The sequence below is a fragment of the Lithobates pipiens genome, unplaced genomic scaffold (genome assembly GCF_037356315.1).
Source record: "Lithobates pipiens isolate NorthernLeopardFrog02 unplaced genomic scaffold, aLitPip1_a1.2 Scaffold_18, whole genome shotgun sequence".
Lineage (NCBI taxonomy): Eukaryota > Metazoa > Chordata > Amphibia > Anura > Ranidae > Lithobates > Lithobates pipiens.
The window spans coordinates 324,229,431-324,251,613 of record NW_027507758.1 but is presented as its reverse complement, the minus strand read 5'-3'; the positions used below and the strand labels follow the sequence as shown (position 1 = coordinate 324,251,613).

The following is a 22,183-nucleotide window of genomic DNA, read 5'->3' as shown; positions in this document are numbered from 1 at the left end:
CTTAACCTTTGCCCTTTTACCAGGCTGCCCCCTTTATATATATATATATATATATATATATATATATATAATTTTTTTTTTTTTTACCTCTACCTTTTAATTTATTATTATTAATTTGAGCCAATATTAAATCCCTACCCCTATTTTGGTCAGAACATGCTATTTCTATTTGGGATCTCATCCCCGTTAGAACGGGAGGTAAATGCCACCATCTTGTTGTGGGGCAATTTTGCCCTTACTTATATTATCCCATTGTTTTCCATTTATTTACTTTCCCCATTTTTCAATTTTTTTTTAAATAATCGAAAAATTTATATAGGAGAATTATTTGATAATTATGATAGTATCACTACAGTTAATTTGAAATATTCAAAATTATCTACATTGGTTGGGGGGATTAGTGAGTGGGAGGCGCAATCCCCCAATATATATTGTACATTCACTTTAACCCTTAAGGTGGGGGATTTAGATTGGGATTGCAGTGCACCTATAATAATAAAGGAGAAAAAGGGGGTAGGTTTGAGCGCCGGTACAATTTGAAGTTTTTCTAGATGTGAATATACAAAGAAAAAACATGTAAATAAAGTCCAAATAAATGTGCTGTATATTCTGATCCACAATGGAGAAAAAAACATTTGAAGTGCAATGGACCACAGATGCTCCAGGACTTTTTCAGGTGCAGAAATGCCACCCCACATGTGTCCCCACTCACCAAATGGCAATGACCCCCAGCTTTGCAGTCTGGGGGTCACTTCAGGCTTATCTGATGATATCCAGAGAAGCTCAGGAGACGTGTTGTGCACATCAGATCAAAGGATTTCTTGTTGGAATTTCTCAGCAGTATCACCAGGCACCAGAAAAGGATAAAAAAATGGAACTAATAGGGAAAAGTACCATTTGAAAAGGGATTTATTCCATATACAAATAGGTACTTATAAAATAGTTGATAAAAACAGGCATTTAAAGGGATTAGGGATGGATCCGGACGCTGCTCGCGGCGTGCGTTCCAGAAACCAGGAAGTGTGTTCCAAGGAGCAGGAAATTACGTAAGTGCCACCGGAAATACATCAACATGTTTCGCCAATCTACAGGGCGTTATCAAAGACCCTTGATAACGTCCTATAGATTGGTGAAACATGTCAACGTATTTCCGGTGGCACTGACGTAATTTCCTGCTCCTTGGAACGCACTTCCTGATTAGCCTTAATTAACCACTTAACAACCGCCCCATAGCCGAATGACGGCTACAGGGCGGTTTCTTAACTCTGGGAGGCCATCATATGATGTCCTCCCAGAATTCCGCTCTCGCGCACACCCTGGGGCGCGCACTCGAGATCACGAGGATCATGGTAAATGGTCGCTCATCACGTCAAATGATGGAGCGATCACTTGTAAACAAACCGGCGTCATGTTATGACGTCGGTTCCTCCCTCCCCTCTCTGTACAGATCGGTACAGTGGAGGGGGAAGACATTGGTGTCAGCAGCGCTGTGGGCTGCATCTGCAGTGCCCATATCGCTGCTCACCGAAATGTAACCCCTCAATTCCCTGCCAATACTCTGCAATACCCGCCAATACTCTGCTGCAATACCCTGCCACTACTCTGCCATAAATTGCCATACCCAGCCATACTCGGTGATACCCAGCCATAGACGCCCCCCCCCGTCGCCCTCTGGTGCTTCTACCAACTCGCTAATACGATCAAAGCCAGAATCTTTTTTATTTTTATTTTTTTTATTTCAGGCTTCCCAGCCTAGAGGTGAGATGTGGGGTCTTATTGACCCCATATCTCACTGTAAAGAGGACATGTCATGCCATATTCCTATTACAAGGGATGTTTACATTCCTTGTAATAGGAACAAAAGTGATCAAAAAATTATTTTTGGGGGAAAAAATGAATTCCCAGACGTGGAGGTCCTATACTTTGGTGTTTACACCATATGCCTTGTTGACTCACTGAGCATATGCCCATTTGAGTCCTCTTACTCCGGTCACACTGTTTTGAACATTTGAGAGGATTTGGTCTAACAAGTTGGCTGCTTCTGAGGACTGCTTCTCTGTGACATCTTCTGACCATTTGGACTGTCTTCCATCTTGATCTGGAGCCCAGACGTGGAGGTCCCATACTTTGGTGTTTATACCACATGCCTTGTTGACCCACTGAGCATATGCCCATTTGAGTCCTCTTACTCCAGTAAGCCTCCTCACTAAATGGTGGTAGTTCTATTGTCTTCACTTCAATACCGATGTCATGGGGAATTCCACTTCTGGTGACATAATCTGTTTTCACTGTTTATCCAAGGACTGTTATATATATATATATATATATGTGTTTTAAAAATCTTTATACGATGGCACATGGACTTTAGTTTGGGTGTGAATTTCACATCACTTTTTCACAGTTTTTTGTGGTCATTGCACCATGTATATTAGTTTGTGTGTATGTATATATATATATATATATATATGTGTATGTATGTGTATATATATATATATATATATATATATATATATGTGTATATATATATATATATATATATATATATATATATAAATTTTACCTTTCACATATCCCTTAATTTACACTTGTCTTAGTGTTGTGCTGGCTGCTATTTGATATACGTTTGCATGTCAGCGCGATATACACCAATTTTTCTATTTACTGTGTGTTCCAGGCATAAGAGTTATCTTTGGACTGGTGTTAGCTTCTTTTGTCTCCTTAGGCTTGGTGAACCATGGTTTCAATAAACAAGGAGATTGATAAGAAAACACGATAAGAAAATTGGAAGTAACATTTAGTCCGATGAATGATCTGCTAATTTTATGATCGTTAGTATGGTGCTTTTTCAGCCGATTCCAAATTTTCAGATGACAAAAGCTGAAGGTGCAGGCTATAAATATTTTATCGTATGTGAACACAACCTCCGATTTAAGCTTAATTAGTACAGTTTTCGTCTGAAAAAAAAAATCGTAAGAGCAAGACTACGCATGCTTGGAAATGAAAGAATACATACAAAACAATTCAACACACTACATCACTTCTGAAGTTGTATTCTGTCGTACGAGAATTTTCCTATGTTAAGTAGCCTCTTCACTTTCGATATGAGAATAGCATGCAACAAAAAACGGATGAAAATTTGTCCGGCAATCTGATTGTGTGTACCAGGCTTTACTTCCAGGTTTATTTTTTTTGTCAAAGCTTAATTGAAAAGCTGAAGTTAGAAGCTAATTGGTTACCACGCACAGCTACACTAGATTTTGCACTCTCCAGGTTTGGTAAATCAACCTCAAAGTGTATCCAATGCCAGACTGTCTTTTTGTTTTTTAAATTAAAAAGGTCACCCTCCCTTAAAAGATATGAGCCCAATGCACAGAACGTAAAACAAAAATGTATTATTTTGCAACTTACAAGTCCTAAAATATTTGTTTTGGGGTTTCTTTTGTTTTAATATAAGCCATTATGTAATTTAACCACTTGCCGTCTGCCCTATAGCAGAAACACGGCGGCAAAGTGGTTTCAAAATCCTGACCGGACATCATATGACATGATCAGGATTTTGAGCCGCTGCACGCCCCTGGGGGCGCACATCGCGGCGATCGTTGTTGCGGGGTGTCAGTCTGACACCCCACAACTACGATCTCGGTAAAGAGTCTCCGTGTCCAATCACGGCTGATCACAGTGTAAATAGGAAGAGCCAGTGATCGGCTTTTCCTCACTCGCATCTGTCTGACGTGAGTAGAGGAGAGCCGATCGCCTGCTCCTCTCACAGGGGAGGTCTGTGTTGATCGATTATCAGCACATCCCCCCCGAGGATGCCCACACTGGACCACCAGGGATGCCACCAGACCACCAGGGATGACCAGCACCAAGTATGCCACCCTAGACCACCAGGGATGCCAGTCAGTGCCCACAATGGATGCCAATCACTGGTTGGTAAGCATTATTGTTTGGCACTGATTGGCATTCATCAGTACAGTATAATACAATACAATGCCGCCTATCAGTGCCCATCCGTGCCGCCTATCAGTGCCCATCCGTGCTGCCTATCAGTGCTCATCCATGCCACCTATCCGTGCCGCCTATCAGTGCCAATTTGTGCCACCTATCAGTGCCCATCAGTGCCACCCATCAATGCCGCCTATCAGTGTCCATCAATGCCACTTCATTAGTGCCACTTCATTGGGGCCACCTCATCGGTGTCGGTCAGTGCAGCCCCATCAGTGAAGGAGAAAACATACTTATTTACAAAGTTTTGAAACTGAAACAAAAAAACATTTTTTTTTTCAAAAATTTCAGTCTTTTTTTATTTGTTTAGCAAAAAATAAAAACAGTAGAGGTGATCAAATACCACCAAAAGAAATCCTCTATTTGTGGGGGAATAAAATGATAAAAATGTAATTTGGGTACAGTGTAGCATGACTGCGCAATTGTCATTCAAAGTGCGACAGTGCTGAAAGCTCAAAATTGGTCTGGGCAGGAAGGTGTTTAAGTGCCTGGTATTGAAGTGGTTAATATTAAATAGGTATCTTGAAAAAGTGTCTAAAAAAAAAGCCCTACATTTGAAACACTAGCTTAGGCCTGATTCAAGCCTATGCATTTTTAATGCATTTTGCAAATTTGTACTACAGTGCATTTAACATGGTTTCCCATAAGACATCTTCTGTAGTGCCAATCAGCAAAATGTAAAAAGCACTAAAAATGCATAGGTGTGAATAAGGCCCACTCTATCTCAAAGAACTGCTCAAACTGCAAAACACAACACATCACCACTCCACTCATTCAAACCTTCTTCATTTACCCAGAACTAGACTTAGGACAATGGGAGACAGGGCATTTAGTGTAGCTGGCCTTCGCCTGTGGAATGCCCTACCGGATACCTTGAGGACTCCTCAATCCACTGACTGTTTTAAAAAAGGTCTTAAGACATTTCTTTCTAGCAAAGCTTTTTGTCCTTTTTAGATGTTTTTTGTATTGTATAAATTGTGCATTTTTTTTTTTTTTACCTGTAGCACTTTGAGATCTTTTGATCAAAAGGGGCACTATAAATAAAATGTATTATTATCATTATTATTCGTCAATAGACAGGTTTCCAGTTTTATAAATGTGTACAAATACTAAATCAGTGACTTGAAAAATTGTGAAAATGTACATCAAATGTTAATTCTAATCTAAGTTTAATTGAGTGTATACAAGCAAGAATAAATAAAAAAAAATCAGCTTTATTTGAGACCAGTTAAGGTAACTTAGGTGAAGGGAAAAGTGTGCTTCTATTCAGACATGTAAAGTCAGGGACATTGTTAGAGGTTCTTAATAAAAGGCAGGAAAGCTGTTTTATAATTGCATGTTAACAAAAGACAGCATTTGATGCTTAGGATTTGTGGTACAGGCAGGTACTGCAGTGACAAGCTGTATGGTTTTCAATCTTCACGTTGTCCATTACCGTAACCTGGAAAAGAAATATACAATTCTGAAGCAAATAACAAAACAAGTAAAAACTGCAGGGTGGAACTTTAATACAATTTTACATATGGTTCACACTTAGCGATCAATGGGCTATTGCTATTGAGATGTGAACATTTTGGGTCTATAGACAAAACCTCCTTTTTTTTTATTTATTTTTTTTATTTTTTTTAGAAAGAGCAGGTATTGCTTAGGAGTCAGACCCTGTGTTCCGTTGGGAAGACGTATCTGTCTCAGAGAAACAGCAAGCAGCCAGAAATCTCTCAAATGTAATGTGAAATTCACTCTTAGACAGTTATCATCAGCAGAGGTGTCCCCATTTAGAGATTTTCCCTCACCTCGTGTTCCAGAGACAGTGTAAATTTCTGGATTTCCCATCACTTTCTGTTACAGTGAGAATGGTCACCAATACAAATAGAGAGGATTAAGCTCCCCGTGGACAGCAATAAATACCTTTAGACATGATTTCTTATTGGGGGTGTCTTACTAAAAATCTGCTGGAGGACACAACCTTAGTAAGTTGGGCTGGAGAAGGACCACTTTCACTGAAGTGTGTCACAGGGAAGCTGGCTGGGAGCTGTCTCTGGATATTGTATTGAGTAATGCCCTTTGCCTAGAGCTACAGGTGTGCTTGTACAGTCTATAATTTTAATGGTAGGGTTATTTTAACAGTGAGAGAAAGAATAACAACAAAAATATCCAGAAAATGCATTTCAAAAAAGTTATAAATTGATTTGCATTTTAATGCGTGAAATAAGTATTTGATCCCCTATCAATCAGCAAGAATTCTGTCTCCCATGTGTCTTCTATACAGGTAAAGAGCTGAGATTGGGAACACTCTCTTAAAGGGAGTGCTCTTAATCTCAGCTTGCTACCTGTATAAAAGACACATGTCCACAGAAGCAATCAATCAGATTCCAATCTCTCCAAAATGGTCAAGACCAAAGAGCTGTACAAGGATGTCAACGACAAGCTTGTAGACCTACACAAGGCTGGAATGGGCTACAAGACCATCGCCAAGCAGCTTGGTGAGAGGGTGACAACAGTTGGTGCGATTATTCGCAAATTGGAGAAATCCAAAATAACTGTCACTCTCCCTCAATCTGGGGCTCCATGCAAGATCTCACCTTGTGGAGTTTCAATGATCATGGCAATGGTGAGGAATCAGCCCAGAACTACACGGGAGAATCTTGTCAATGATCTCAAGGCAGCTGGGACCATAGTTACCAAGAAAACAATTGGTAACAAGCTACACCGTGATGGACTGAAATCTTGCAGTGCCCGCAAGGTCCCCTTGCTCAAGAAAGCACATGTACACGCTCATCTGAAGTTTGCTAATGAACATCTGAATGATTCAGAGGAGAACTGAGTGAAATTGTTGTGGTCAGATGGGACCAAAATCTAGCTCTTTCCCAATTTGCCGTGTTTAGAGGAGGAGGAATGCTGCCTATGACCGCAAAAACACCATCCCCATCGTCAAACATAGAGGTGGAAACATTATGCTTTGGGGGTGTTTTTCTGCTAAGGGGAAAGGACAACTTCACCGCATCAAAGGGACAAAAGATAGGGCCATGTACCGTTAAATCTTGGGTGAGACCTTCCTTCCCTCAGCCAGGGCATTGAAAATGGGTCATGGATGGGTCTTCCAGCATGACAATGACCCAAGCACATGACCAAGGCAACAAAGGAGTGGCTCAATAAGAAGCACATTAAGGTCCTGGAGTGGCCTAGTCAGTCTCCAGACCTTAATCCCATAAAAAATATGTTGAGGGAGCTGAAGGTTTGAGTTGCCAAACATTAGCCTCGAAACCTTAATGACTTGGAGAGGATCTGCAAAGAGCAGTGGGACAAAATCCCTCCTGAGATGTGTGCACACATGGTGGCCAACTACAAGACACATATGATCTCTGTGATTACCAACGAGGGTTTTACAACCAAGTACTAAGTCCTGTTTTGCAAAGGGGTCAAATAATTATTTCACACATTAAAATGAAAATCAATTTATAACTTTTTTTAAATGCGTTTTTCTGGATATTTTTGTTGTTTCTGTCTCTCGCTGACTCCTTGCAAAATCAGAAGGGGATCAAATACTTTTTTTGCCTCACTGTATGCTATATTTTTTTAATTTTCTATTTTTTTCCCCATGAAAGTGGAATTTCTCTTTAAGTCATGCCTCTGCTAATGTGACCAGCTATAGCTACGAATAATACTCCACATCTTTTCACAGGGACCCACTTCTTTTACTGCCTTTAGGGATATATAAGAATTTGCATTCCTTGTAATAACAAATAGACCCTAGTTTAAGTATTAATGTACACTGGTCCAATGACTAAAACTGGAGAAAACAAACATATAATCATCTTTTAATTTTTAGGTTTGCAGGTAGTAGATAAGAAATAAAGTAAGAATATAAACATTATGCCCTACCTTTTTTAATATAAATTTAATCACTAGCCCCCCCGCAGTTATACATGCGACAGGTTGGCTCATCTGGGAAAATCACTGTAGCTGTACAAAGCTCCTTTAAGACGCAACACCAATCTCTCTCCTCCCCTAGTCAGTCCCATCCTCCCAACAGTTAGAACATACCCAAGGAACACAGTTAACCCCAGTTAACCCCATCCCTGCCAATGATATTTATACAATAATCAATGGCTTTTTTTTTAGCTCTGATCGCTATATAAATGTCAGTGGTCCAAAAATAGTGTCAAAAGTGACTGATCTGACCGTCACAATATCACAGTCCTGATAAAAATCGCAGATCACTGCCTAGTAAAAAAATAAATAAAAAATTAATAAAAATTACATAAATCTATCCCTTATTTTGTAGACGCTATATCATTTTTGTGCAAACCAATCATTATACGCTTATTGCGATTTATTTATTTTTTTAACCAAAAATATGTTGAAGAATACATATCGGCCTAAACAGAGGAAAAAATGTGGTGTGTTTTTTTTTTTTTTTTATTGGGATATTTATTATAGCAAAAACTACAAAATATAGTGTTTTTTCAAAAGTGTTGCTCTTTTTTTGTTTATAGTGAAAAAAATAAAATCCACAGAGGTGATCAAATACCACCAAAAGAAAGCTCTATATGTGGGGAAAAAGAGAACATACATTTTTTTTGGGTACAATGTCGCGCGAATGTGCAATTGCCAGTTAAAGTGATGCAGTGCCGCAAAAAATGGCCTGGTCGGGAAAAGGGCTGAAGTGGTTAAGCTGTTTACATAAAATTATTAAAACTGATATTTGACTGCCAAAGGTACTTTTCTTTAAACTTGACAGGTGTTGCCAACAGCTAATTTTCCTCTAGAGAGAAATGCTATTGAGAGTGTTTTAGCAGCTGCACAAACTGTTTTGTGAATCGTGTGCCACCCTTTAAAAGATATTTACTGCATTTGCTTAGTTTAAATCCCACCATGCACATTATATGCATAAGGGCTTAATCTGTTCCTACGTTTGCATAGGTTTCCATCCTACAACCACACTAAGGCCGCGTACACACGCGCGGACTGTTTGCCCAACCTTGTTCGTCAAACAGTTTCGGCAAACAGTCCGCTCAAAATTTGCATGAGCGGACTTGCCCACACACGAGCGGACTGTTTCAACGAACTGTTTGCCAAACAGTCCGCTCAACTTTTGAAATGAACGGACTCGCCCACGTAAGGCGGAGGCAAATCCGCCCATTTCGAGCGCGTGTACAGGTAGGCGGGGCCCGCGAAGGAGACGTCGCGGGCTCCGCCGCCTGGAATGGGCTTAAAGGGGAACCCCAACGCCGAAAAAAATCGGCGTGGGGGTTCCCCCAAAGTCCACACCAGACCCTTGTCCGAGCACGCTACCCGGCCGGCCAGGAAAGGGGGGCGAGCGAGCGCGCCCCCCCTCCTGAGCCGTACCAGGCCGCGTGCCCTCAACATGGGGGGGTGCCTTGGGGAAGGGGGGGCCGCGCGGCCCCCCCACCCCAAAGCACCTTGTCCCCATGTTGATGAGGACAAGGGCCTCTTCCCGACAACCCTAGCCGTTGGTTGTCGGGGTCTGCGGGCGGGGGGCTTATCGGAATCCGGGAGCCCCCTTTAAGAAGGGGGCCCCCGGATACCGGCCCCCCACCCTATGTGAATGAGTATGGGGTACAATGTACCCCTACCCATTCACCTGTGAAATAAAGTACAAAAAAAAACACAACACAGGGAAAAAATATTTTATTGCACAGCTCCGGGGGTCTTCCGTCTTCGGGGGTCTTCTCGCCGGACTCCTCCGCTATCTGTGTGTAGCTCTTTTACTAGCGGAGGAGTCCGGCTTTCTTCCTCCCCGCCGCCGGCCTCTTCTCCCGACTTCGGGGGTCTTGTCCCCCTCTTCGGTTCTTCTGCCGGGCCACCGCGCCTTCTTGTAGCTCTTTTGCAGGCGGTGGCCCGGTCTTCTGTCGCCGCTGCCTTCCGTTCTTCTGTCGCCGCCTTCGGTTCTTCTGCCGGGCCACCGTGCCTTCTTGTAGCTCTTTTACAGGCGGTGGCCCGGTCTTCTGTCGCCGCCGACTTCCGTTCGTGTTCTTCTTCTTGTTCTTCTTCTTCTTCCCCAGGAGATGTTGACTCGACGAGCTCTCCGGCCGGAATGCCAGAGCCGCGCTGTGCGGTCACTTATATAGTGACAATGGGGCGGTGTCACATGGTATATGTCACATGGGTTGGTCACATGGTGACCCCGCCCCCTTACGATGTCATAGTCCCCATGTGACATCAACCCATGTGACCAACCCATGTGACATATACCATGTGACACCGCCCCATTGTCACTATATAAGTGACCGCACAGCGCGGCTCTGGCATTCCGGCCGGAGAGCTCGTCGAGTCAACATCTCCTGGGGAAGAAGAAGAACAAGAAGAAGAACACGAACGGAAGTCGGCGGCGACAGCGGCGACAGAAGACCGGGCCACCGCCTGTAAAAGAGCTACAAGAAGGCGCGGTGGCCCGGCAGAAGAACCGAAGGCGGCGACAGAAGAACGGAAGGCAGCGGCGACAGAAGACCGGGCCACCGCCTGCAAAAGAGCTACAAGAAGGCGCGGTGGCCCGGCAGAAGAACCGAAGAGGGGGACAAGACCCCCGAAGTCGGGAGAAGAGGCCGGCGGCGGGGAGGAAGAAAGCCGGACTCCTCCGCTAGTAAAAGAGCTACACACAGATAGCGGAGGAGTCCGGCGAGAAGACCCCCGAAGACGGAAGACCCCCGGAGCTGTGCAATAAAATATTTTTTCCCTGTGTTGTGTTTTTTTTTGTACTTTATTTCACAGGTGAATGGGTAGGGGTACATTGTACCCCATACTCATTCACATAGGGTGGGGGGCCGGTATCCGGGGGCCCCCTTCTTAAAGGGGGCTCCCGGATTCCGATAAGCCCCCCGCCCGCAGACCCCGACAACCAACGGCCAGGGTTGTCGGGAAGAGGCCCTTGTCCTCATCAACATGGGGACAAGGTGCTTTGGGGTGGGGGGGCCGCGCGGCCCCCCCTTCCCCAAGGCACCCCCCCATGTTGAGGGCACGCGGCCTGGTACGGCTCAGGAGGGGGGGCGCGCTCGCTCGCCCCCCTTTCCTGGCCGGCCGGGTAGCGTGCTCGGACAAGGGTCTGGTGTGGACTTTGGGGGAACCCCCACGCCGATTTTTTTCGGCGTTGGGGTTCCCCTTTAAGCCCATTCCAGGCGGCGGAGCCCGCGACGTCTCCTTCGCGGGCCCCGCCTACCTGTACACGCGCTCGAAATGGGCGGACTTTCCGAGCGGGAACAGTCCGCTCATTTCGAAAGTACAGCGGACAGGCCCACACACGGGTGGACTGTTCGCTCAAACACGGTTTCAGCGGACAGTTTTTCGGAATTTCCGAAAGACTTTGTCCGTCCAACTGTCCGCTGAAACTGTCCGCTGAAAGCCCACACACGAGCGGACTGTCCGCCCAAACACTGTTCAGCGGACAAGGTTTGGCGAACAGTCCGCCCGTGTGTACGCGGCCTTATACATATATTGGTGCCTGATCAAATGGACCGTATAATGTGAAAAATTGTAGTAGGGGCATTTCAGTGTCGGCTTCTCTAGTTCAGTAAACACTTTGGGGTTGATTTACTAAAACTGGAAAGTGCATAATCTGGTGCAGCTCTGCAAGGAAACCAATCAGCTTCCAGGTTTTATTGTCAAAGTTGAATTGAATGAGCTGAAATTAAAAGCGGATTAGCTAACCTGCACAGCTGCACCAGTTTTTGCACTCTCTAATTTTAGTAAATCAACCCCAATGTTATATTGAGACTATTTTCATGAAAACTAGAAAAAAAACAATCATGGCCACAGGCTCATTGAACAGATCTTACAATTATTTAATACAGGAAACACATGAAAAATATTCAGATCCAATTAAATTATTACAAACCAGCTCCTTATTTTGAAGTAGAATATTTCAACTAAATCATATCTTATTTTAAAAATTGAACACTTTCCTCTTTCCTTCCACCAGCTTTAGCCAGACTTAATGTAAAAACTGTCTAAAAGATGTCCAGTGATTTCCACATTGAGTTGTATTCCATAACTATTACATTTGTTGAAAATTTAGTAATAACAGGGGGAAAATCAGAACAGAACTGTGAAGGTTTTAATTTGCACATTGTTATGAAGAATAAGAAGTAAAACAGTCAAAAAGTAGGTCTATTTATTTAAAGTTGGAGAATTGAGCACATATTCTCAGGAAGCTCTAACAAACCTAGGGCAGGTTTCTATATAAAGTTATTTGGCTGGTAAGTTTGCCAGGAGCTAGATTTTCAAATTCACCAGATGGATCAGTGAGTTCTCTATTTCATAACTGGAAAAACATCAAAATATTAGAAAACTATAGCTAAAAAGTTTTTTTTGTAACCCGGTTAGAATTGTCAACAGTTTACCTTTGTTGATTATAATTCAACTTAAATGGTAATAAAAATAATTATAAAATTAATTAATATTATGCATTTCTTCTGAGGCACAATCTGATAACTATATCTGTATAAACAGTAAGTTATGGCGTATGGTTACAGTTTCTGCAATCCAAGGTATTCCTTGTTGAACTGTCAAATTAATCTCAATCTAGAGAGGTGGTTGGCATCACTGCCCTAGACATTTTCAGATAACCATGTACATGGAAGTTGTTGAGGGTTTATTGAAGTACACATGGATATTCAGCTAACTAAGCATATTTTATTCTTATGCCGCGTACACACGATCTGACTTTCTGGCAGACTAGGTCCGGCGTTTCAGAATCCGTCGGACAATTCCATCGTGTGTGGGCTCCAGCAGACTTTTTTTTTTCCCCAAAAGTCAGACGGACCTAGAAATAAAACATGTTTCAAATCTTTCCAATGGAAAGTCTGGTCGAAAAATCAGTTTGTCTGTATGCTAGTCTAACGGACGAAAACAGACGCTAGGGCAGCTATTGGCTACTGGCTATGAACTTCCTTATTCTAGTCTGGTCGTACACCATCACGTTCAAATCTGTCAGACTTTGGTGTGCTTGCGTGTGGTCAAGTCCGTTCATTTGGAAAGTCAGTCGGAACTCCACCGAAAGTCCGTCGGGAAGACCGTAGGACCTAGTCCGTCGAAAAGTCAGATCGTGTGTACGTGTCATTAGAATGGTACCATCTGACAACATGTGTCCATCTATAACAGTTCATCAATGTTCCCCTGACTCTATTCATATTTGTCTATTAGTCAGTGTCTGTCAATATCTCTTTGTTTCCATTAATGCTATGCAGGTCATCAGTTTTTTTTTGCATGATACACAAATTATTGCATAGGAGACCTACATGAGCACAGTGAGATATTAGATAACATGTAAAATAGAGGCTCTACTGACACAATAATCAACTTAGCAGTGTGGTACTCCCTCATGGACAAAAATAGACAATTATATTTATGCTACATGGCCAGCCTGAAGAAAATATAGACATTTGTCTATATGATCCTTGCATCTCTAGCAGATTTTTCTAAAATATAGGCATTTGATGCTCACTATCGATTTACCGTAAGTACGCTGGACTTGTCAATGACTTGGCTATATATCAATACCTTTTCCATGCCTCCATCATCATGTGAATGTCTAAGCCCAAATTGGTCACACATAAGCCCTTTGAACTAGAATTATGCCTGATTAAGGTATCTATAGCAACAAACATCCATGTATAGGAAGCAGTGCAACAGACCAAAGAAGGTTTTCAGCATACCCTTACGTCTCTGATTGTTGTGTTTTTCATAGAAAATCAACAACTCTTTAATAATATTAAAAAAATATTTTTGCAACAAATCTGGACAAATATCCCAATGAGCATGGCAGAATGTTTCAAAAATAAGTAAATGACAATAGATATGACCCAGCGCCACTACTGCCCCACTTCTGTACTAAGGCTACCTATGATAACCTGTGTGGATGTGCACTATTACAGCATGTGTATGTATTTGTTGATGTGCATTCTTATAGGTATATGTGGATGCACAGTATAACACAGGCAACTAATTTAAAGTAGAATGTCATTTGCTACATAGGCATGCCAGGAATGCCATCAAAGCCCAAGACCAATATCAAACTGTTGATGGTTGTCAGCAACACTTAAAGGTGAAGAGAAATCTCTGTAACGTAGTCACAAATAGCAATTTGTTTTATAGATGCACTGCCATGTTTTTATTGCTTTTCTGTATCTCCATTGAGAGGGAAACAGAAAAGATGGGGTTGGACTTTCAGCCTGCACAAATTAAAACAAGTACGGGAGCTTCAAGTAAAATATTTTGAATACATGTGAATTTCTTACTCTGTATTGAGTCTTCGCCACACAGCACTTGGCTTCAGAGGTAATGTTCTTTGGCACCAACATTGTCTTCTTTGATCTCATTGGGGTAGGGTATGCCCTAGAATAGCAGCATCCACTGCATTGATAAATTCGACCTATTCCCATGTTAGAAAAACGCAGATTTTCCTTCAGTCTGCATTCAGGGCAACCTGATAAATAAAACAAAGAGACTCTGATATGCCTGATTGATACATAAAAATTAGGTTTTGATACTTTCTCAAAATATTTTACTATCATGCACTACAACTAGTGAACTGTGTATTTCAGCAAAGCAATAGGGATTTCAATACAAATCTGCTCTGAATTTTACTTTGAAGAGTCTGTATGCTGCATGAAAAACCAGTTTCCAGCTATACTTTAACCACTTCTGGACTGCCCACCGTTATTTTACGTGATGACTTTGAAGGAGGATATCATTGTTATGGCAGCAGCTAGCTGCCACAACCCTGGTATAATCATCTTCAGCAAGCATTCCACTACAAGATAAAAGCGGTCCCTGAGGCGGACTCGCCGCAAGATCACTTTTATCGGTGGCGGGAAAGGGACCCCCTCTCCTGCCGCGATCCGGTTCCCCCCGTCGCTTACCGGAGCCGTGGGCAGCGGCGGAGGCGATCGCATCTGTTCCCTTGCTGGGTATGGAGAAGAGTGAGGGGAAGATGGCCCCCACCCATCTCCATATAACTGCAGGGTGGAAGCGACGTCAAAACGTCACTCCCGCCCACAGCTCTTAAAGGCCCATTTTTTTTTATTGCATTTTAATGTGAATATGAGATCTGAGGTCTTTTTGACCCCAGATCTCATATTTAAGAGGTCCTGTCATGATTTTTTCTATTACAAGGGATGCTTACATTCTCTGTAACTTAAAACATGCAACTGTAGAATTTTTTAAACGTCGCCTATGGAGATTTTTAAGGGTAAATGTTTGTTGTCATTCCACGAGCGGGCGCAATTTTGAAGCATGACATGTTGGGTATCAATTTACTCGGCGTAACATTATCTTTCACAATATAAAAAATTGGGCTAACTTTACTGTTGTCTTATTTTTTTCATTCAAAAAAGTGTATTTTTTCCAAAAAAAGTGCGCTTGCAAGACCACTGCGCAAATACAGTGTCCCAGAAAGTATTGCAACAGCCGCCATTTTATTCTCTAGAGTATTATAAAAACAAAAATGTATAATGTTTGGGGGTTCTAAGTAATTTTATAGCAAAAAAAAAATGTTTTTAACTTGTAAGCAACAAATCTCAAAAAGAGGCTCGGTCTTTAAGTGGTTAACAAATAGGCTGGTCCCAGGGCAAATGACAATAAATCAATCATCTCTAGAAAAATGTTACATCATTAGGGCCAGCCTGAGAATTATGCAGTTTGTATTTCATTAATAGTCAGTGACATCTGTATATAGCGCAACGCTTTTCCCAGATGTCACAAAAAATGTTAATGTCATCCCCATACAAAAAAAAATATTAGGCACTCTATACAGCTTTAAAAAACTTACTGATCATCCACTGCATAGAATTTCAACTCAGCTGATCATTTTTATGTACCGGTACTTAAAGCGGAGGTCCACCCTAAAGTGGACCTTCCGCTCATTGGAACCCTCCCCCCCTCCGGCGCCACAATGTGCACCTTTCAGGGGGGAGGGGGGTGCAGGTACCTGTACAGTACAGGTATCTTCACCCACTTTCGGCGTAGATTCTGCAGAAGGCACACCCCTTTCCGCAGAATCTACGCCCCTTTCCGAAAGTCCCCCGCTGCCTGCTGGGAAACACACGGATCCCAGAGACAGCGGGACTATCCTTATTGCGCAGCGCGACTCGCGCATGCGCAGTAGGGAACCAGGAAATGAAGCCGAAAGGCTCCACTTCCTGATTCCCATACCCAAGATGGCGGCGGCAGCACCCGAGAGATGATCGAGAGATCGGCTTCGGGTGCCGACATCGCAGGCGCGCTGGGCGGGTAAGTGTCACTATTTTAAAAGTCAGCAGCTGCAGTATTTGTAGCTGCTGGCTTTTAAAAAAAAAAAAAACGCGGACTCCCGGCGGACTCCCGCTTTAAACAAAAAGTGACTGTGCTTAGGGATTTTTTTCATGATATGCCCACTTCAATTTGTGGCTTGTGACAGGTTTACATCAAAGTTAATCCTACAGTTTGAGCTGTATTACAACTCTAAAACTTAAATTGTTAACAAAAAAGTACCCTTTAAATGTAAACATCCTTACCTGGAGTCAAAAAATTATCATCGGGAAAGGTATAGAGGACATGCATACAGACTGAGAAAAAGATCAGTGCAAGTGCTATGCATTTTCCATAACAATCCATAGTGTGTCTGAAATGAAAAAAAAAACAAGTATTTTCATTAGTTAGAATATTTTAGAATGTTATGACATGTTGTTGTACACGGGTGAGGTGTCTTATTCTAATTTGGCGTACTGTACCTGAACTATGTCATACTGCATTGACATTATCCATTACAAATGCATAGTATTCTATACAATTACCATTAAGAAATGTTTGGCATCATGACTGTGCAAGTGACAAGCTTGTATTAAATTTCCAATTTTTTTTAGAGAATTGTTTAACCTATTGAGGACTAATCATTGGGGATATACCAATATATACATAAATGAATTGCAAAGCAGTCAAAATGTACTCAGTATTGTGCTTTTGTATATAAAGGTATGACACTTATGGGAATATATTTTATAGCGTATATTAACTGTCACACAAATGAAAATGCTGTTGTATGTTGACAATGTCACACATATGCTGATCTTACCCTTTCACTATTGGTTCCTTGGGAATCACTGTTAAATAATACAGCATAGTTTGTTAGGAAATGCAGGGCAAAGGGACAGAAAATGTGCGTAGGTTTTATATATAGTATATGCACACAGTACACATCGCACAACTTCTCTTAACTAACCTGCATTAACTATCGTTTGCCTAAATTATGTAGTATTGTAATGCAAACAACGCTGAGTTTTAATAAATGTAAAAGCTGTAAAAAAAATCATCTGTTATAAATATTCTCCAGATTAACTAGTTGTCCCGAACTTAGCAGAATTTAGTATGACAAGCAGGCCATATTGTGGCCTGGGTTACACCAGTATGCAACTTCTAGTAAGTCCCTTGGTTACTGGTTCAAGTACCGTAAGCTTAATGGCAGTTAGAGTCAATTCACACAGGGGCAACACAACTTCCAGCGACTTTGGGAGGCAACTTGGACAGGACTTGAGTATGAATCACTATGTAACTTGAGGCAACTTACAAGGCAACTTGAAGTTGCCTTCAGGACATGGGACTTTGCCAGTGGCCAATCACATAATAATCAGCTCTGTGGGAGGGGTTTGCCTAGAAAACTATTTTTACTTCCTGGAAAGTTGCTTCAGTTAAGACAGGGGATCCGACTTGGAGGCAACTTCCATTGAAATCAATGGGTACAAGTTGGCTAGAAGTCAGATTGAAGTAGTACAGGAACCTTTTCTGAAGTCGGAGCAACTTTAGTAGTGAACATTAAGACAGCTCTAATTCACTTACATTGATTTTATCATGTTGCGCGACTTGAGGCAACTTGGGATGACCTCAAGTCGGATCCAAAGTTGCCCCTGTGTGAATGGACTCTTAGGGGTTTTATTATGTGGATTAATTATGTGTTTTCATTCCCTTTGTCTGTGTTTTGAGTAATTATAGATATTTATCAAAATGACCATTGTTTTGTTTTTTATACATGCATCCTTGATAATTAAAATAAAAATTGTTATGTTTATTTTTCCTATACATAATGTTCAGTAGGGCAGCCCATTGTTGCATTTAGGCTGGATTCACACCTATGCATTTTTAGTGTTTTTTGCATTTTGCAGATTTCTATTACAGTCTACTTAACATGGTTTCCTATGGAACACATTCTGTGGTGCAAATCTGTAACATGCACAAAGCACTAAAAATGTATAGGTGTGAAACCAGCCTAGGGGATCGTTTGTTTATTGGAAACATTGCTCTCTTTCCTGACTGCACACTAAAGCCCGATACGCACCTATGCATTTTTTTCCATGTATTCAGTTTTGCAGAAACACACTACAGTCCATTTAACATGGTTTGATGCAGTTAATTTCTGTATTTTATGGAAAGGGCCAGAGATTTTTTGGTTCCTTAGACTTAAATGGATGAAAAGCATGTATTGAAAAACGCAAAATGCATCTGCAACCTGCATAAAGCCCCATACACACTATCAATTTTTCTGCTGAGTTTTTCCTTCAGATTTACCAAAACCATATAATATGAGGTCAAACCTTAAGAGTTTAAATTTCTATGCAATCAGGCAGGCCCTTGCACTACATGGTTGTGGTAAATCTGAAGACAAAAATCTGCAGAAAATCTGATGGTGTGTATGGGGCATAAGTGATAACCAGGCCTCAGGCTGGATTCACACCTATGCACCTACGCAACACGTTCTGTAGTGCAAATCTGCAAAAAGCGCTAAAAATGCATAGGTGTGAATCCAGCCTTACCGATGCTGATTCTTTTGGTTTATATGGCATACACTGCTAAGAGGTATGTGTTTTTATCGAAGAATTTATTGGATGTCAAGATCTGACAACTAATAAGGAATGGACTTACAGCATACCATTGGTTTCCAGACCATAACCATAATGTTCAATTGAAATTTTAACAAATGCCTGCAACATTATATCATATCTATTTTTCCAAAATTGGATTCAATAAGCAGTTACCTGGTAATTGTATTTTAGTGTTTGTTGCAACTATGCAAATCAGAATATATGCTATCAATCAGTGTCCAAATTATGTGCCGCTATCCAGATACAAGGGGATTTAATAAATAGATAAATAGAGATATCCTTTTGTATTTAAATGATAAAGACCCTACACCATATCGGTTGTAAATTTTAATTAAGTCCCATACACACTATAATATTTTCTGCTGATTTTTGTCTTCAGATTTACCAAAACCATGTAGTGCAAGGACCTGCCTGATTGCATACAAATTGAAACTCCTAAGATTTGACCTCATATTATATGGTTTTGGTAAAGAAGTGGTGCTTGAGTCTTCGTCACACTCCTAAAATGACTTTAAAATGACTATTTTCATATAAATACTATATCAACCAAGTTCTGGGTACAATTTACATTATTTGTCGAAGAAAGTCGATATCAAGTCTCACTTTGTGCAATAATTACAAAAAAAATTTGTTACTCTGTGTATTTACTTCCAAAGCTTATGTTTGGGATAATAGGGGCATTTTATCTGGAAAGGCAATAAGTGCAATGCCAGGTAAAAAAATGTTTAACAACTAACTATATTTAAAATCGCAACATGCCTATTTTTTCCTAGCAGTATATTATGTCCCTTGAAAAAGAGTTGGCTGCCACCTAGTGAATGAAATCAGTGCAGGCTCTGTTGGTATTTTTGCACTGTGATAGATGTTGAAAGATTTGCTTTTCATACGGCCAAATGTAATTGGGCACTCAAGCATTCCATGCTTCCAGGTATACAAAAATGTAACTACTGGCAACGTTTTTTTTTTTTTTTTTTTTTACAGCAGTGACCTTTTTAACCACATGGAAGAAACAGTAACACCATTATGTATTTAATTATTCAGTAGGTATTGTTAAAGGCAGAATTGTCCCTCCAAACATGTTAATTACAGAGATTTTGTTTAAAAGCGGAATGGCTAAGACTGATCGGTGAGCGTTGACTTTTAAACACTTTTGCTTAGTAGAGTGTTAAAGTCGACAGGCAGACCAGAATGGTTAGTGAAAATAGACATGTGTCCCTAGGCATATAACACTAATAATTTTTTTCAATGCTATCAAAATGAGTGGCTGTAAAGTCTACTTTCACATACTTGGCTGTTGTGCTAACTGTTGTTGCTAAAAGCCAACAATTCTAATGCCGCGTACACACGATTGGAATTCTTGTCGGAAAAAGCTCTGATGGTTTTCCCGTCGGAATTCTGACAGAATTCAGCTCAAACTGTCTTGCCTACACACGGTCACACCAAATTCCGACCACCAAGAACGTGGTGACGTACAACACGTACGACGGGACTAGAAAAAGGAAGTTCAATACCTAGTAGCCAATAGCTTCCATCTCGTAGTTGAATCTGAGCATGCATGAGTTTTTGTGCATCTGAATTGCATACACACGGTCGGAATTTCCAATAGAAAGTTTTTCCTTTGGGTAAATTGAGAACATGCTATCAAATTTTTGCTGTGGGAATTTGGCCAGCTAAATTCTGATGGAGCATATACCCGGTCGCATTTTCCGATGAAAAGCTTTCATCGGTCTTTTGCTGGCCCAAATTCCGATCGTGTGTACGCGGCATTAGTTATAAGTTTGTTAAATCCTCCAAAAAGTAAACTAAACTCACAAAATTTTCATTATCAAATGAGCAGCTTTAACATTATCTACCCAGGTCCATTAGACTAAATAGATAGCGTTAAACATGATTACACCATAACAGCATGGTACTGTAGTAGTTTTAGAAAGTGCCACGTCCTGACTGGTATAAGAGAAAATTGGATTGAAAACATGGACTTAGGCACCAGATATTAAAATAAATACTTTTATTAAAATTTCAAAAAGTAAAATAGGTAATCAAATCAGACTACTAGTGTGATCAAGTGACCCAGACCATTAGGTTGAATAGACCAGTACATGTTGTGTTGTAAATGATGAAATCAGGAAAAACACACATGTTTTAGGGGCGGGCTCCCTCCGCTTCAGTTATTTAATCCTTAGGTCACATAATAGGTCTGGAGCAGTTATTTCACAGTGAAGGGGAACATGTAAAGCTTTCCTGACCCAGGAATAGCAAGGGTCAGAGCAGGACCTCTGCTTCTGTAATACGCAAACCGATTTCCTCCAGTAAAAAAAAACAAAGCTATTTCAAAGAATCTCAGATCAGGATGAAGCTTAGAAAAATGTGTACTCAGTACAAGTGAAGAGTTCATCATAGTTGGATCACAAAATGAATATGCTCACCCTAGACTCATTACATAAAAAAACATTATAGGTGTCAGACAGGTCAAAATTTCACATTTTATTAAGTTACATTTTTAATGATTAAATGATACGTTTGGGCAATTAATCTTACCCAACGTTTTTTAATCAACCAAACCAGCATAGTTAAAATAGCATTTTCACACAAAAGAGTATGAAAGACTCTATTACCTTTATCCTGCAATACAGGGAATGACTGCGTGGTTTGATGATCCCTTGATGTTAGTCTGAACGTCTGGGGTAGTTATTGACTTTTCACTTTCTCTTTTTATACCAGTTGCATCTATAGCGTGGGATTTAGCATCTAAGCCAGGGATCAACTTTATGTCTGCTGGCTGTAGAGCAGCTCTTTATCTAATTACTTTCATATCTACTTAATCGTTTCATGTTTTTAAAATTCATTTCAGACGCACCTCTTGCCAAGCTGCCAGTGTATCAAGTTAACATCAATAAGAACAACTCGAAATTCATTTCTAAATTTTCTGCTTACAGGTAGTCTCAATGTTAAACTGTTCCAGTTCCGGAAGCTTATATAGTTACATAATTAATTAGGTTGAATAATACACATCTAGCATATTGCAAACTCCAAGAGTTTTGATGCAAAAAAGAGGCAAACAAATTGCGACCGGTTTTTCCACATAAAGAAAAAAGCATTTCCTAATGACCCCACAAATGGAATCAGATCATTTCTTTGCATCAAACTATTTTATCATTTTATAATTATAACTGTATTAGTTATAAGAAAATTATTTGTAAAATTTCTCTTAATTCCTTAGGCAACTAACTGTGTTTGTACAACAAATAAACTTGTTATCTCTGGATGTATTCATACAAATTAATTAAACAACCACTAAGGTATCTTTTTCT

General features: G+C 40.8%; 1 protein-coding gene across 1 annotated transcript; it reads right to left on the bottom strand.

The window, feature by feature from the left end:
- Nucleotides 1–5,199: 5,199 nt before the first annotated feature.
- CGA (glycoprotein hormones, alpha polypeptide) lies at nt 5,200–21,595 on the bottom strand. The gene is made up of 4 exons (XM_077487288.1): nt 21,488–21,595; nt 16,515–16,621; nt 14,259–14,446; nt 5,200–5,446 (listed from the first exon to the last, which is right to left on the bottom strand). Exons 2-4 carry the CDS (start codon nt 16,612–16,614, stop codon nt 5,369–5,371), a joined length of 366 nt encoding a protein of 121 aa, XP_077343414.1. The 5' UTR covers nt 16,615–16,621; nt 21,488–21,595; the 3' UTR covers nt 5,200–5,368.
- Between the last annotated feature and the right edge of the window lie 588 nt (nt 21,596–22,183).

What these genes read in the sequence shown, in the direction of transcription:
- CGA (XM_077487288.1), bottom strand. Translation starts at nt 16,614, where the DNA reads ATGGATTGTTATGGAAAATGCATAGCACTTGCACTGATCTTTTTCTCA. An exon ending in TGATAATTTTTTGACTCCAG is followed by an intron (nt 14,447 to 16,514) that starts GTAAGGATGTTT and finishes TTTATTTATCAG; the next exon opens with GTTGCCCTGAATGCAGACTG. An exon ending in TGGCGAAGACTCAATACAGA is followed by an intron (nt 5,447 to 14,258) that starts GTAAGAAATTCA and finishes TTTCTTTTCCAG; the next exon opens with GTTACGGTAATGGACAACGT.